This window comes from Macaca fascicularis, chromosome 4 (genome assembly GCF_037993035.2).
Source record: "Macaca fascicularis isolate 582-1 chromosome 4, T2T-MFA8v1.1".
Classification (NCBI taxonomy): domain Eukaryota; kingdom Metazoa; phylum Chordata; class Mammalia; order Primates; family Cercopithecidae; genus Macaca; species Macaca fascicularis.
The window spans coordinates 99,959,292-99,977,290 of record NC_088378.1 but is presented as its reverse complement, the minus strand read 5'-3'; the positions used below and the strand labels follow the sequence as shown (position 1 = coordinate 99,977,290).

Sequence of the window (17,999 nt, the reverse complement as noted above, 5' to 3'; positions counted from 1 at the left end):
ATATATATATGTTGTGTGGGGGAGGGTGCAAGTATGCGGGATATAAACTAAATATATCCTCAAATAAACTAGAAGTCATTGAGGTGCCATCACGAGAAACAAATCAGGAAAAAAAATCTGGGACTAAAGCAGTGATTCTCAACTGGGAACAGTTTTTTTCTGCAGCAGACATTTGGCAACAACTGAAGATCTTTATAGTTGCCACAATTTAGGGGATGCTACTGACATCCAACCTGCAGAGGCCCTTCACACTGCCAAACATTTTATAACGCACAAAATAGTTCCCTCCCCTTCACCCAAAAGAATAATTATTTGGCCCAAAATATCAGCAGTGCTGAGGGCAAGAAACTCTGGGCTAAACTTACCTGGACCTTTGACGCTGTTACACAAATTAATGGTGAGATCATCCACTATCCTGGAGAGTGACTCAAAATCTGCCACATTGTATGCATGGGTATCATCAGGATCAGTTGCAATCATCTTTAATTCGACTTCATCAGCATTTTTAATACCTTCAAAAACGGATATATACAAATTAAAAGCACTTTTCAGAAAAAAATTAATGGAACAAAGCAAATGATTTACGGCTTTCTTCATTCATGGCTTCTTTCGGTCAACTATGAAGGTTTAATAATTAGCTAACTAAAATATACATATTATTTTTCTCAGTAATAAAACAGAAACAAAGGATAATACAAACTGAAAGCTCTTTTAAATTGGCTTCTTCCAGATGCATGTAAGCACCAATTTCCCACCAAAAAGTGTCTCTTCAGTGTCTTTTCTGGAATGTAAAATAATGGATATCAAAAATAAACATGGTTCTGTGGAAAACCAAGTAGGAGTTTTTCTGAATCCTATTAATAGCACATTTTTCTTCCTGATCTATTAATTTTCTTTTAAGAAACCATGTAGTTTTGGCCCAATATAAGGAGAAAAAAAATGAATTAACTTCCTGGAATATTATTTTGATAAATTATGTGATAGAAAAAAATGTTTTCATGCTTCAGATACAACTTTTAACTATGAAAAATACCCTCAGCACGTTTGTAACCCCAGGGGCATCACTGTCCTTTTTAGTGCATACCAATAGCAAACAGCTCCACTCCCTCATCCTTGAGTTTCTTTGAAGGTGCCTCAACATCATCTTGTGATTTTCCATCAGTAATGAGCACACCAATTTTTCGAGCTCGAGGTCTCATGCCAGCTTGGGTCCTGAAGCTCTGTTGGCGAATGAAATTCAAAGCCATGCCTAGTGGGATTTTTAAAAGAGAATCAGTCACATCACCATTCAGCCACAAACCTTGACCAGAAGCATAAGCTGAAAGAGACTCACCTGTGAGAGTATTGCCTCCTTTGTATGGTAAGTTTGCCACAGCTTGCAACAAGCTCTTCTTGTCTCTGTGAGCATTTAACTGCCACTCTGTTCTGGGATCCCCACTATACTGAGCAAGAGCTAAAATGACACCACTGGCATTAGTGCATGCGAAAGAGCAAGATAAAAATGTCTAAATGGCTCCAATGTTGTCAGAACCTACCAATTTGTACTCTTTTGGGGCCAATGTCAAAGACTTCCACAATACGAGAAATAAAGCTCCTCACGGTTCTAAAATTTGCCCGGCCGATGCTCCATGATCCATCCACCAGCAACACAATGTCTGCCTCAGCTCTGGTGAGACACTCCATCCCTGACATGGCAATCATGAGACAAGACAGTAAGAAGCAAATTGTTGGCAAGGGTACTTCCTTGTCACACCTCTGCCACTCCCTGGATCCTCAGTGTTGCCTGTCTCAGTACTATAGTCTAGCTCAGTGATGTGGAGTACGAGACTCTGAAAATACGTCCATCTGATTTATTAACCTCAATTAACAGTCTTAAGAATCAGCAGTTCCTCCAAAGATTATTTCAATGGCCAATCTTTCCTTTATCTTTGACTTGATTTCCTGCCCTCTTTCATAGAACCTGGAGACTTGAATTAAGCCATTGTTGAAAATTTGATGGGCTCACAAACTCAAAGGCTGAAATAAATAAATGGGAATGTATAGCTGTCTAACTATGAAGTACTAATAACTTTAGTAAAATGGTAATGTGGTCAAACCATTAGATGTTGCATTCTTCTGCAATATTTAATGGTCATAGCGGACAAGAATGAGATGGACTGATAAAACATGTAAACTAAAAAAAGGTTTTTGTGAGCCAAAAATTAGCTTTTCAAATAGCTAAGCTGTTAGGTAACTACCTCATGTATATGAAGGGTTAGACACATAACTTTTAAAATTATACCTTTTTGAAGTAAAGATATATTTTTTAAACCCTGATATATTATTATTTAGCTATTAATCATTTGAGTTTATGGTCTACTATGAATAAAAATCAGGTAAATATAGAAGGTGAAGTTTGCACATTTAAAGAATCAAGGAAGAAGGAAGATAATTTAGAAAAGTATGCAAACAAATATACAAATTGAGAGCTATAGAGACAAGCACAAACATTGATACAAAGGAAAAGCTTTGGAAAGAGAAAATAATCCCAACATCCTCAGTGTACAAGCTACAAAATAAAAATATAAGTCAGTTAATATCATCATAAGAGAAACAATAGAACATTAATGCAAAACAGCAAGAATTGACACTTGATTTTGTCCACATCCATTTTTTTACTGTTCTCCTTTCCAAAAGCTTGTATTACCACTATAAATTTTCCAATTTATTACAAGGGTAGCATTTGGTCTTTATATTACAAAAGAAATCATTGGAAAAAAATTAAATAATGCTCATCACACTATAAAATACAAATGTGTCACTCACATATTATATACTGTATCAGGATTAAGGATTCCCAAATACTATCCCAAGGAAATAGGCCCTTACAAGCCTGCTCCTGCTCTACCCAGATCTACTCTTTTTTAGCAATAGTGAAAAATATCAGAAGTAAACTCTGTCCACCACCTCCCTCTCTAAGAATGTTAAAAACTAGCTTTATGTTCATAAAGGCTGTAATTGCGGCAGGGACAGAAAATCTAAGGGGCTTATGTTACCATTTTGTTTCCCAAGTCATAGTTGCCCACCTATTTATGTAACCTAACACTGCTTACCCAGCCCAAATAAATCATTTCTGCAATGACTTTTACAAAAGAAAACTGCATCTTAGTCACTAAAAATAGAAAAAGGTACAATATCTACATTTAGTAAAAACTCATCTTTAAATAATAGAGCTTAATTATGTAATAATGCATAATTTTAAAATTGATATTTAAATGCATTAATAAATTTAATGTGTAATTTTAACTTATGCGTTATTACATAATTTTAAATTACTACATTAATAATTACATTACTCACATAATACATTAATAATTACACATAGTACTCTTTTAAAAATAGATTTATGTAATAATTTAAGTATGAAATAATGCAATGCTGATAAAAGAAGTATAAAAAAATACTGTCAAAAAGCATGCTTGACTGGATGTTTGAAGAAGTGTTTTTACTAAGTATGTAAATTATTGAAATAAATTTTAGTGTAAAATTTGTATCACTGTTTTCCATTGTATGATACCCTAACAGTTCACATTTGAAATAGTTTCCTAATGTTGTTTTCCTGGAGGAATGTAACTCAATTTCTTACCAGAAGATAAAATTGGCATTACAGTTGTGTCGGAAAGGGTTGTCATTTCTTGTCCAACAAGTGGTGAGCTTTCTCCTCCATCAAACATTCCAAAAACATTTACTTTATAGGTGGTACCAGCCCTAAAATGTTAAAGTATACAGCCTGTGAGAACCATAGGCTCAAGTGGTAGCACTTTTGTTTTGCTTTGTTAAAGACATTGATCTTGATTTCTAAGCTTTCACTATGAAGAGTTTATAGGGTACAACATTATAAAAGAAGAAAAATAATTTCCACCACTTTCTCACTTAGCTTACCCTGTGAGGGAGGTGTCAAGAGAAACTAGACAGCAAGCGTTCCAGAGAACACTAGGAATTCACAGCACTGGTTTCTGTCTTGCCTTTCTAGCAGATGCAGAGTCTCTACCCTGCCTTTCAGCATGTCAGGGAAGGGTCAGACTCTTCATTCTTACTGTTTCTAAGCAATGGGCTTTAAGAAAATAATTGAAGTGCTGTACCTTGCAAGGTAACATAAGACAATGCCTCACACAATGCCTGACACATAGGAAGCTCAATAAATTTTATCCTCCCTACTCCGGTAAAAGTAAATCACAAGCATTTTATATAGATTTCTATAGTCTTGAATGAATGATTGAAAAACAAACTTTCCAAAAGACTACACACAGTAGTTCATCCTTTTTACTGTAATGAATGTAGGGTGCTGTTCAAACTGAAACTTCCTTGTTTCTCACTGCACAGCCTGGAGCTGGACCTTTCACGAGCCCAGCCTTGCCCTCTCCTGCCAGCTGGCACCCACGAGGTCCTGCCTTCTTTCTCCTGTATGGCATACTGGAGGGGGATTCACACTCAAAATTTCAGCATGAGTCCCTCAAACCTTGCCAAAAGGTACAGCAACCCCCACACTTCCACATGGCTACAATTTCGGTGACATTGTGTAATAAGAATGTTAATTTTTTAAAAGCAGGGTGTTATTGAAAACCCCAATTCTGGTCACTTAATAACAAACAAAAATTATTAAACATTACAAAAAATCCTGCTCAGGCCTAAATTCTGTTGCTGACCCCTGAATCCTAACTTCAACTCCAACAGCACCAAGCATAAGAAAACAGCTTTAGCTGATTTTAAATACTTTGCTGGCAAACAGACATATAAGTGATATTTGTGTAAAGCCTACTAATTTACATAAGCTATTCAACCTTTTTAACAAATTAATTTCATCCTTTGAGACAAACCTAGTTAATTCCTACCTAAGTTCCTCCAAAACAACCGTGTTGTCATAGGGTCCAACCACTAACTCCCCCAGTCTTCTGTCATCCCCCGTAGGGTGGAATGTGACTTTATAACCCTTCACTTCTCCAGGGGCAGGCTCCCAAGTCACTCGGAAGCTTGACATGGTTGGGTCAGATGTTTTGAGGTTTCTGGGAGACTTAAATCGAGAAGCTGTAAAGACAAAAATATTTTTTAAATATTATCTATAAGACTAGGCTTTGGGGTTTCTTTTTTATTAGCCCCACAAAAATGCATATCCATAAAAAGGGTTTAAGTCTGGTACCACAAAAGAGCATGTTCCATAGAAGTCCTGATAACAGAATGCTAGCTAAGTAGAAGTGTAAATAATTCTCATAATTCAGATTAGATTTGCATGAGAACATTAACATGTAGAATCATTTAACCAGGAACTAGATTGGTAAAAATAACATGTTAATTAGACATTGTCTAATCATTATAATTTAACTTATTACAGAATCAGTTTTAAACATTTACAAATGAAGTGGACACACAAAGTCATCTTTTAAAACATTACCTTCTCTCCCCCTCAAAACGTAACTGTTATTTCGTACCTGTTGTTCCTGATCCTTGCCTAAGCTTTCCTTCTCCTGTCTTGTAAATCGGAAGAACTGTGATGTCATATGTGGTCTGTGGCTGAAGTCGCTTTAACACTGTTGAAGTGACTGTGGGGGGCACCTTAGCAACCATTTGCCTCCCTCCCCCATGGGGGCGATAGACAACACGGTAGTTGACGACTTTCCCTGGAGCTGGTTTCCACGTAACTCTCATTGTGCTTTCTGTTTCTTCATCTACTTTCAGAGTTTTGGAATCTTGAGATACTGTGAGATAAAAGGAAGATTCAACTGTATACCATGTTGAAAAAAAATGTATGTTCACCTCTTCATTTATGTGAAAAGAAACTCTCTGTGGCTTCTTAAATATGTACACTGTTCCATTGCTTAGCACTGTAACCTCTCATAAATTCATGATGGCGTGTGAGCCTAATCTCATTGAGAGCTCAGCAAGATGTTTTCGTTTTATCTAGCTAATACTAAAAAATGGAAGTTCATATTGCAGAGATTTCCTATTTGCCTTCTAGAGACTTTAGTAAAGAAAACATCCGTTTCCGGAGATAAGGTTTTAGAATTTTTATTATATTTCCATCTGTAAAGAATTTATCCAGTAATAATGCTGTGGAGAATACTAAAAATTATGAATTCAGAGTTGAACATTTTACTTGGACTTTTTCAGAAAAAGTTGCAATCCGTAAATGACTAGCCAGAGTGACTGTAGTTAACACCATTCTTATGATTGCCATGCACATCTCAGACTATGAGCACAAAAGAATAGGAAACTAACACTTCAAAATATCTCAGGGGCTCCAAAGATAAACTGGTATGTGCTGAATATTTCAGAAAGCACTATCTGTAAATAGTGTTTGCTTAATATGTAATCAATAATATGTAATTATTTATTAAATTCTCTTTTGCTAATATTTCACAATTATTAATAACTCTATATGAAATAAGTAATCAGCATCCACAAATAACCTACAACATCCTATTTTTATACATAAGTAGAGTTCATAAGCAGGACCATTTTATTCAGTTCAATAATCAATGTTCAAAAGAACATAAACATGTTCTACAGTAAAAGATTAAGCTAAACAAAATTCAAAATCAGCAAAGAATCTTCCTGATTGTAAGAGAAAATTTCATGTTCAAGTGGTCAAGAGCCATTTGAAACAACTAAGAAGCCTGAAAAAAAAAAACTAAGAAAAATAAAACACAATAATTTTCAGACACGATATCAGTTGGCACAGGACACTCATCCCTAAGAGAGATAAGGAACAAAGGGGAATAGGTTCTGTGATTGCCCAGCTATTGCCTGGAATTTCCAGTCCCCAGTAAAAGAAAGGGGAATCCAGATGGAGCCTGGTGGCCTCCCTTAATTGTCAAGAAGTTGTTGCAAGTCTGGAGAGCCCAAAGCAACCAGAACTTGAAGAATAGAGTACTGTAAATGAGAGAGTGCCACAGAGAAAATACTTGAGTCTTCAACCTAGGATAATCAGTGCGTATGCGTGAGAAAACCACCCACAACTAGGGAAAAAACCACCCCAAAGGAGCCCAGGGAACAATTTCTTGAGCTCACACAGGGTTAGAATGTTCCCCCTACCCAGAAGAGAAAACCTCACAACTCTAGGGACATCATGTAGGGTATTTAGTAGGTGATTGTCTCAATAATGGGGCAAAATTAGTCCTAAACTGAAACAGTTTAAAAGCGAGTGTCAGATCAAACTATTTCCAAGTAACTTAACCGTATTCCAGAATAAAACTTAAGAATATTTATATGAACATAAAAACATCTAGCACCCAAGCAAATAAAATTCACAAAATCTGACATCTAATAAAAGTTACAAAGCACGTCAAAAAGGAAAAACTTATGACCTGTATCATGGATTGAACGTCTCCCACCACTAAATTCACATGTTGAAGTCTTAACCTTCAATGTGATGACATTTAAACATGAGGCCTTTGTAGAGGCAATTTGGGTTCAATAAGGCCATCAGAGTGAGGCCTTAATCTGATCGGCTTGGTGACTTTATAAGAAAAAAACGAGACACCAGAGTTCTGTCTCTCTCTTTCCACATTCACAGCCTGAGAAAAGGCCATATGAGGACATAAAGAAAGGTAACCACCCACCAGGAAGAGAGCCCTCACCAGAAATCAAACCCTGCCAGACCTTAATCTTGAACTTTCCAGCCTCCAAAACTGTGAGAAAATAACTTTCTGTTGTTAAAGTCACTCAGTCAATAGTAATACCTTTTGTTATTGCAGTCCAAACTAAGACAACACATAATAAGAAGAAAAATCAATCAATAGAAACAGAACTAGAAACGACATATATTACAGAATTTAAAAGGACGTTAAAACAGTTATTATAACTATATTTCATATGTAATAATGGTAGAAGAAAGATTAAGCATTTTAACTAGAGATATAGAACATATAAAAAAGACTCAAACATTTCTAGAGATAAAAATAATATCTAAAATGAAAAACACACAAGATAATATTTACAGCAGATTAGAAAATATAAAAAATGATTAGTGAACTTGATGGCATGATAATAGAACATGAAACACAAGGAAAGAAAAACAATTTTTTAACGAACAGAGCATCAGTGAGCTGTGTGATAACTTCAAGCAGACTAATATATGTGTAGTTAATTGGAGTTCCTGAATAAAGTGGGGGTGTAATAAATAAAATATTTGAAAAACTAATGGGATGGACTTGTTCAAATTTTATAAAAACCATAAACTCACACATTCTAGAAGTTTAGTGAACCCCAAACACAAGAAACATAAAGAAACTATACCAAGACACATCATAATTAAATTGCTTAAAATCAGTAATAAAAATAAAATCTTTAAAGAAGCCATATTTTTTTTAAAACACATAATATGTATAGAGGACAAATATAAAAATGATAAAGTAGGTAAATTCAATATATGGTTATGATGCTTATGAATTATGCTTCTGAGAGATGAAAAAATATCATTTCAATCAAAATTATATTGGCTGCAATTTTTATTTTTAGATTTAAAGAAACTAAGAGAACTCTCAGCAAAGTCCATTATTTTCTGGAAATACTAAAATTTATTTAGATTAATCATCAATTCGCTGTTATTATTCTCCAGGTAAGTGAACTATTAAAAGGAAAAAAGTTTACATATATATAAAATATATATTATTATATAAAAATATATATGATATAAACATATATATATGTATTTCCAAACAAAAAAATCTAAAGACTTTACCTGGAGGTCTGAAAATAGTACAAGAAAGAATAGTATATAGAAAAATAATCTATTTGGATTATTATCATTACCAGTTGTCACAAATATCAAATAAGTTGATGGGTGTCTAACAGTTTTCTAGAAGTGGTTGTGCTACAGTAAGTTTTCTCTGTGTCGCTCGCGCTGGGAGTTGGAGACTGGAGCTGTTCCTATTCGGCCATCTTGCTCCGCCCCCCTACAGTACGTTTTCTCATCTTTTGTTTCATCTCTTAAATTTTTACTCAGTGGAACAAGACATTGTCTCTCTTACAAAATTTTTAAACCAATTTCACACAACTCAGAATTTAGAAAAATAAAAAGTTAAATTTTATGAATATTGATTTAAAAAGAAACTTAAGTTTCAAAAAAATGGGATACCAAGCTTTAACATGTTTCAAAATTTAAACATATTAATAACAGCCAAAAGTGATATGTCATACCTTGATATGCCTTAATGACCTCACTTACATTCCTGCCTTTTAATTAACTCTTTAAAATGAAGAAACGGAAATGAAATACAGTACAGCATATCTCATCCTAGTTTTAATAGTAAACTGGATTTTAGGGAGAAAAAAAAACAAACCCTTGTTGGTTTCCCATAACCAAAGAGTAAGAATTTTTACATCATTGATTGGATACCACACGCCATTAAATGCTGTTACACCCTCTCACATTGTAAGTTCTTTTCATGTGTTAGTAACTATCATGAGAAACTTTCAAACACCCACTGTACCACTGCTAAGCCAGCTGCCATAAATTAGAAGGGCACTAGAAAGTGTCCCTTCTGCTGGCTTTCTAACCCCAATTCACGATTTTCATTTATCAATGTATTCATTTCATTGTATCAACAGTCTGCATACCATGTCCCTGAGTTTCAGGTGAAAGCAATCTTAAAGACGTTCCCAGAATGCCCTCTTGGAAGCATATGCGAAACTCTAGGAGCGTAGGCTAGGAGTTCTGCTGAGTTATCCTCACCTTAGGATTCCTCTACCACCTAAACAGCAGATCTCACTCAGATTTCTGAAAATACTTTCTAACAACAACAAAATGATGGTAGAACAAAGAAAAATCCATGACTTCTTTCTTATTTACTTAGACATTTCAGCAGTTTTCACATACAGTTGCCCTTTGGTATCCATGGGAGATTGGTTTCAGGATCTCCCATAGAAACTAAAATCCTCACATGCTCAAGTTCCTGATGTAAAATGGTGTAGTATTCACACAAACCTATGCACATCCTCCCTAATACAGTAAGTCCTCACCTAATGTTGTTAAATAATTTCTTGGAAACTGCAACTTTGTACAACTGACATAAGGAAACCAATTTTCCAGAGGTTAATTGATATAAACAAGAGTTAAGTTCCTACATCATATTTCTGATCACAAAAACATCACCAAACTTCTCAATAAAAAACACTGACGTATGTGTGAGCTCTATATACATTTCAGAAAGAAAAATGAAAACCAGTAACATAATTATTCACCCATTTATTCCAGTTAAGGATCACAGTGGACACAGCCTATCCAAGTAGCTCAGGGCAAAAGGGAGAACCCCATCCTAGGCACCCACACACACACACCCCCACACTCACTCAGACTGGGACCATGTGGACGTGCCAGTTCACCTAACGTGATGTGGGAGGTAACTAGTGTACCTGGAGGAAACCCACATAAACATGGAGAAGATGTGCAAACTCCACACAGATAGTGACCCACACCAGGAATCAATTCTTTTTTCTCATCAATGTTATGATATTATTCAAGACCCTGCTGAACTTCAAATCATCTCTAGATTACTTATAATACAATGTAAATGTCATATGATTATACTATATATTTATTAGCATTATTATTTATTGTTGTATTGTTATTTCTTAATGCTTTTTAAAAAATACTGTCTATCAGCAGTTGGTTACTTTTGCACATGTGGAACCTGAGAATATGGAAGGGCAACCGCGACCTAAAAATGAACACTTCATTCCTGCCAAGCCTGCTCCTTCTTCAAAAGAGGCTTCCCACAACCAGTATCATACTGAATGGGCAAAAACTGGAAGCATTCCCTTTGAAAACCGGCACAAGGCAAGGATGTCCTCTCTCACCACTCCTATTCAACATAGTATTGGAAGTTTTGGCCAGGGTAATAAGGCAAGAGAAAGAAATAAAGGGTATTCAATTAGGAAAAGAGGAAGTCAAATTGTCTCTGTTTGCAGATGACAAGATTATATATTTAGAAAAACCCATCGTCTCAGCCCAAAATCTCCTTAAGCCGATAAGCAACTTCAGCAGTCTCAGGATACAAAATCAATATGCAAAAATCACAAGCATTCCTCTATACCAATAACAGACAAACAGCCAAATCATGAGTGAACTCCCATTCATAATTGCTACAAAGAGAATAAAATACCTAGGAATACAACTTACAAGGGAGGTGAAGGACCTCTTCAAGGAGAACTACAAACCACTGCTCAAGGAAATAAGAGAGAAAACAAACAAATGGAAAAACATTCCATGCTTGTAGATAGGAAGAATAAATATTGTCAAAATGGCCATACTGCCCAAAGTAATTTATAGATTTAATTCTATCCTGATCAAGTTATCATTGACTTTCTTCACAAAATTAGAAAAAAACTTTAGATTTCATATGGAACCAAAAAAGAGCCCATATAGCCAAGACAATCCTACTCACAAAGAACAAAGCTGGAGGCATCACACTACCTGAATTCAAACTATACTACAAGGCTACAGTAACAAAACCAGCAAAGTACTGGTACCACAAACTTAAAGTATAATAAATAGACCAATGGAACAGAACAGAGGCCTCAGAAATAACACCACACATCTATAACCATCTGATCTTTGACAAAATTGACAAAAACAAGAAATGGGGAAAGGATTCCCTATTTAATAAATGGTGTTGGGAAAACTGGCTACCCATATGCAGAAAGCTGAGACTGGATCCCTTCCTTACACCTTATACAAAAATTAACTCAAGATAGATTAAACACTTAAATGTAAGACCTAAAACCATAAAAACCCTAGAAGAAAACCTATGCAATATCATTTAGGACATAGGAATGGGCAAAGGCTTCATGACTAAAACACCAAAAGCAATGGCAACAAAAGCCAAAATTGACAAATGGGATCTAATTAAAGAGCTTCTGCACAGCAAAAGAAACTATCATCAGAGTGAACAGGCAACCTACAGAATGGGAAAAAATTTTTGCAATCTATCCATCTGACAAAGGGCTAATATCCAGAATCTACAAAGAACTTAAACAGATTTACAAGAAAAAACCAACAACCCCATCAAAAATTTGGCGAAGGATATGAATGGACACTTCTTAAAAGAAGACATTTATGCAGCCGACAAACATATGAAAAAAAGCTCTTCATCACTGGTCATTAGAGAAATACAAATCAAAATCACAATGAGATACTAGGTCACACCAGTTAGAATGGCAATCATTATAAAGCCAGGAAACAACAGATGCTGGAGAGGATGTGAAGAAGTAGGAATGCTTTTACACTGTTGGTAGGAGTGTAAATTAGTTCTACCAATGTGGAAGACAGTGTGGTAATTCCTCAAGGATCTAGAACTAGAAATACCATTTGACCCAGCAATTCCATTACTGGATATATACCCAAAGGATTAGAAATCATTCTACTATAAATCCACATGCACACGTATGTTTATTGTGGCACTGTTCACAATAGCAAAGACTTGGAACCAACCCAAATGCCCATCAATGATAGACTGGATAAAGAAAATGTGGCACATATACATCATGGAATATTACATAGCCATAAAAAAGGATGTCCTTTGCAAGGACACGGATCATGCTGAAAACCATCATTCTCAGCAAACTAACGCAAGAACAGAAAACCAAACACCGCATGTTCTCACTCATAAGTGGGACTTGAACAATGAGAACACACGGACACAGGGAAGGGAACATTACACACCAGGGCCTGTAGTAGGGTAGGGAGTTAGGGGAGGGATAGCATTAGGAGAAATATCTAATGTAGGTGATGGGTTGATGGGTGCAACAAACCACCATGGCACATGTATACCTATGTAACAAACCTGCACGATCTGCGCGTGTACCCCAGAACTTAAAGTATAATTTTAAAAAAGTTAACTTGGGAAAAAAAATAGGCCTTTCTGTTCATCAATGTTTAAATCAACCAATTAGCCAAGAAATATTGAAAATTTCTTAGATGCTCATCTTCTGAGATACAGAGGTTTATTTAGTTTCTGCCACCATATTTGCTTTCAGCGACAACACATCTCTTGTAGATATTTTAAATTCCAAACAATTATTTGAAGCCTCCAACTTTTTGGAAAAAGACAAAATGGAGGATAATTTTTGGAGAAAAAAAATCCCTCTAAATACATATACTTCTATAATTTCTCAGCCACATGAACTGTATCTTTACTCCTACAAATAAATTCAGCTCTATGTGTCATATGTGACCTAAGTTTACAATACAGCTTCTCTTTACAAGTGAATTTCCTCAAAAATAGAGAATGAATTTCTACCACGTTCTTAAACTACATCAGCCAATATATTCCAGACACAAGATTTAATTTACTACCAATCATGTGAATATCTGAGAACTATATCTTCTCACATATTTAAATTTCCTGTAAAGAAGTTGATTTTTTAAAATCTGGTGAATTAAGATACAAATTTAAACTTGAACATCCAACTGAGCTTGCAAATGATAAAAAGAAAATGAACTTAGACACAAAGATTTTAGTTTAAGGACAATTAAAATCAGGATATAGGACTTAACTGAAATTGCTCATGGCACTTCTCCCTCTCTCTTCCTTTGCCAGAAAAATCACCAAATTCCTCTACTTCTTTTTTATAGAAGGAAATGCATGAATGCCCATTCTTTCTCCTTTTCCTAAAACCTTCCCAAAACAAAAGGATTAAAGTTTTCTCCTACAAATGCTTAGAAATGCCCATGCTTAACAAATGACATTTGGTTTGGTTTGGTTTGGTTTGGTTTGGTTTGGTTTCAATTGTTTGTTTTTAATAGATTTTATATTGTTTTAGAGCAGTTTTGGTACAGAGATTGAGCAGAAGGTACAGAGATTTCCCATGTCCCCTTTCCCACCTCCACACATGCACAGCCTCCCCCATTATCAACATCCTTCACCAAAGTGGTACATTTGTTACAACTGTTGAACCTACACTGACACATCATTATCACTCAAACAAATAAGCTTTCAGGAAAGTGAATTAAGATATCCTGACACAAGCCGGGCGCGGTGGCTCACGCCTGTAATCCCAGCACTTTGGAAGGCTGAGGCGGGTGGATCACAAGGTCAGGAGATGGAGACCACGGTGAAACCCCGTCTCTACTAAAAATACAAAAAATTAGCCGGGCGCGGTGGCGGGCGCCTGTAATCCCAGCTACTCTGGAGGCTGAGGCAGGAGAATGGCGTGAACCCAGGAGGCGGAGCTTGCAGTCAGCCGAGATCTCGCCACTGCACTCCAGCCTGGGCAACAGAGCCAGACTCCATCTCAAAAAAAAAAAAAAAAAAAAAAAAGATATCCTGACACATCCTTCACCAGCCAGGTGATTATGATAGGTCATTCATAATTATTTACCAAAAAAAAAAAATATATATATATTAGTGAGATTGAGGTAAATCTGAGCCACCAGAAAATTGAATGGACTTTTGATTTGACCTTACCAAATATAATAGGAATAAAGAAGAAAGAAAGAAAAGAGAGAAAGAAAGAAAAGAGAGAAAGAAAGAAAGAAAGAAAGAAAGAAAGAAAGAAAGAAAGAAAGAAAGAAAGAAAGAAAGAAAGAAAGAAAGAAAGAAAGAAAGAAAAGAAAGAAGGGAGGGAGGGAGGGAGGGAGGGAGGGAGGGAGGGAGGGAGGGAGGGAAGGAAGGAAGGAAGGAAGGAAGGAAGGAAGGAAGGAAGGAAGGAAGAAAGAAAGAAAGAAAGAAAGAAAGAAAGAAAGAAAGAAAGAAAGAAAGAAAAAGAAAGGAGGGAGGGAGGGAGGGAGGGAGGGAGGGAAGAAAGAAAGAAAGAAAAGAAAGAAAAGAAAGAGAACTAAGTTAAGTCTTGGTTGTATGATAATCATAGTTTCAATAGCCACCCATCATTTATCAATCATCTCTAAGTGGCTAGGTACCATGCTGACTGCTTTGTATACTGTTATTTTATATAATCCTCACAACTCTAAGAGACAAGATTTATTATCTGCATTCTACAGATTAGGAAACTGAGGCACAAAGAAGGTTAAGTTCTTGACAAAGATCATGCAGCTTTACAAATGTGGCTGAATTCTCTTCACTTCATAGCTTCTGGTCTTTTTAGTAGTTGGGTATTCTACTTAGTCAATCATTGCACCAGGAAAAAAGACAAATATAGGTAGTGGAAAGAGATTTGATATTTCCAAATTTGATATATTTTTAGATACCTACTCGGAATTAAAGCCAAATTCTTTAAAGATCCTAATTCCTCAGACTTCATTTATCATGTAAAGAAAAAAAATTCAAGTGATTAAACTGCATTGTCACTTGAGCTGATAACTATTGGGTAGCACCAACACACACCCAAACACACCCATAATGTTACCTACATTCAGTTGTGGCATCTCCAGTCAAAGGTTCTCCTTCTCCACTGCTGTAAGTGGCAAATATTGAAATTCTGTATTTGGTCTCTGGCTGCAGATTTTCTATCATAGTATGGATTGCATCTTCAGGAAGATTTTTCTCTCCAGTGTCAACATCATCATAAAGTGATTTCCATGAGACCCTGTAACCGCGAACCATTCCTGGAGCAGATGTCCAATAAGCCCCAATTGATGTGTCAGTGATGTCTTTAGTAACTAAATCTCGAGGAGAACCACGTTCTAGAACAGAAATTAAAAGGGAATCTTTTTAAAAAATATCTAGTAGTTATTTACGTATTAATATTCATTGATCCTGGTAGAGATTCTGACTTGCTGGACTCAAACTCAGTTTATCTAAAATTGCCCATTTCTTCTTTCTGAGTTGTCCATCCTATTCTGTCAGTGGAATAGATTGATGCAATAAAACTTTAGAATTATATTTGATTTCTACCTCTTAGCCTTGCCACCATATGCCTACTTAGATAATCTTATCCTTCAGGACAAGTTTGACATCCAAATTTGAGGAAGTATTTGTCTTTAAAAAAAAAATTCCAAGGGAAAAAAACTGTATCTAAGTCCCAGAATTTTATCACATTTTAGTTGGCCTTGTGGCATGGCCCATTGTTCACAAAGATCTTTATTTTGTTACCATGATCTTTTCCTCTCTGATCTAATTTAAATAAACTCATTTTCAATGCATGATTTACAACAACTGCAACAATCTCATATCACTTACAAAACTTAATTCCAACAACTGTTTCTTGGTGAAACTTGTATTTGCTCATGAAGTTTAAAAAGTAGCAGTGCAAACTTTCAATATAACTTAACCCTAACAAAACTAAAACAACCAATTCTTCTGGAAAACTTAAAAGTGATTAGTCACCAAAATAAAACATACCACTTGTTCTAGCTGATCAAAAATGTCTGCTACTAAATTTTGGTTCTTTCATTCAAAAAACATACAACCCAAGTGGAAAAATATGGAAACCTCAACTTAATAGGAGGCACAGATATCTTTCAGTAAAACCCTCACTCTCCACATTTTAGATGTAAGATAAATATACAGGTCGCTTTATATTGGCTACCTTTACTAGGCTTTATGCCACAGTATGACATAAATACAAAACTCTCTGCTTCCCAGCATACGTCTTACCAGTAATTGTTGTATGTTCATGCAAATGATATATATTGCTCTTAAAAGAATTTTAAAAACTATTATTTTACTTAACTCAAAGAGTAAAAATGAATATCTTAAAAGTAGTCATAATTTAACAATTAAATTTCAACACAAAACGTAAAGGTAACAATGAATGAAAAAGAAATCTAGGTGGACAAAAACATATCATATATGCTTGGATTTAGAGGGGAAAAAATAAATGAAACAGAAGCTGGGCAGCCTACCAGACCCCAAGCCCAAATGGAAAATTCTAACTCCATTAAAAATAACTTTAACTGCTGACAGCACATCTCATCCCTGGAAGGAAATTAGTTACATATTTCACTGCAACAAAGAATACTTATTTTTAAGAGCACATTGAATTTTTTCCCTCAGCTCTTGAGGCTAATTCCCATTTGAAAGTCTTCTTTAGGTGTCTTTACTATGTAAATGGTCATACACCTTTATTTTTTCTCTACTTGGAATATAAAAGTACAATTTTAAACTGTTTGTTTTATTTGGTTTGGTTGTGGGTTTCTTTGTTTTGTTTTTTATCTGTTTTGATAATTGATATCCCAACAACTAGTCTGTAAGTTTTAAATGTACAGCACGTTTTTTGTTTGCTTGATATACACCATTTTCAATATGTGCCTTTTCTTCTAAATTTCCTCAATTGTAGTCAGGACAGCTATTGTGAAATGACCTTGTTTGAAAGCAATTTTGCATTTAAATAAGCTGCATTAATGACGTTTCAAAAAAGTATCAGACAAATAAGGTTAACTAGAATGTGGGAATTATCTTTCCAATTAACACTGGGGTGGTTTTAAAACAATTTCAACTTTTATTTTTCCCAAAGGTTTTGCTTCTCAACCTATTTTTCTTTCTACAGCGCTAAATTTGTGACATTGTTTATTTCCATGACAACAGACATCAATCTCATAAACACAGGCTAATGATTTCACTGTGAGAAAAATAATAGGAAGAGAATTGTGGTTGAAGCAAAAATACATTCACAAAGATATTTCTGGGCTTAAAACAAAAGGATCTAAGATCACAAGACTTGTCTCCCTATGGATTTTAATCAACTATTTTAACACTCTCAAGACTATAAAACTAGAACAAAATATTAGTAAAACGCAATGAAGACCTTTCCCAAGGTTTATCAATATTCTAAAAATAATCTACAACAGCAATTTTTAAGATGCAAATTAAAAATCAACTAAAGAATATTTATAAGCTCTAATTAATGGCATGACAACACTATTTTGAGTGAACACTGAGTAAGTTCTCAGTCTCAGAAAAAACTCACTAAAAATTGTAGTTTCTCTCTGTGGTATATAAAGGCAGGCACTGTCACTACAACATTCCATGTTAGTGACACAGCAACATAGACTCCAAAGAAAGGAGAAAGATAGTTCAATCAGACACCACAATTGAGAAGATAAGCTGCTTCATATGGGTTTCTTA

General features: G+C 35.3%; 1 protein-coding gene across 5 annotated transcripts in view; it reads right to left on the bottom strand.

Moving 5' to 3' along the window:
- COL12A1 (collagen type XII alpha 1 chain) overlaps positions 1-17,999 on the bottom strand; it is a 128,184-nt gene that overhangs the window by 72,358 nt on the left and 37,827 nt on the right. For 3 of the 5 annotated variants that reach the window (XM_005552541.4, XM_005552540.4, XM_065543819.2), the window contains 8 exons: positions 15,344-15,616; positions 5,466-5,732; positions 4,872-5,064; positions 3,626-3,747; positions 1,536-1,685; positions 1,334-1,453; positions 1,085-1,249; positions 366-512 (listed from right to left, as the gene is read on the bottom strand). In XM_005552541.4, the coding sequence (XP_005552598.3) occupies positions 366-512; positions 1,085-1,249; positions 1,334-1,453; positions 1,536-1,685; positions 3,626-3,747; positions 4,872-5,064; positions 5,466-5,732; positions 15,344-15,616 (1,437 nt within the window). The remainder of the gene's footprint in view (positions 1-365; positions 513-1,084; positions 1,250-1,333; positions 1,454-1,535; positions 1,686-3,625; positions 3,748-4,871; positions 5,065-5,465; positions 5,733-15,343; positions 15,617-17,999) is intronic. The other 2 variants (XM_005552544.4, XM_005552543.4) reach the window with 1 other exon arrangement.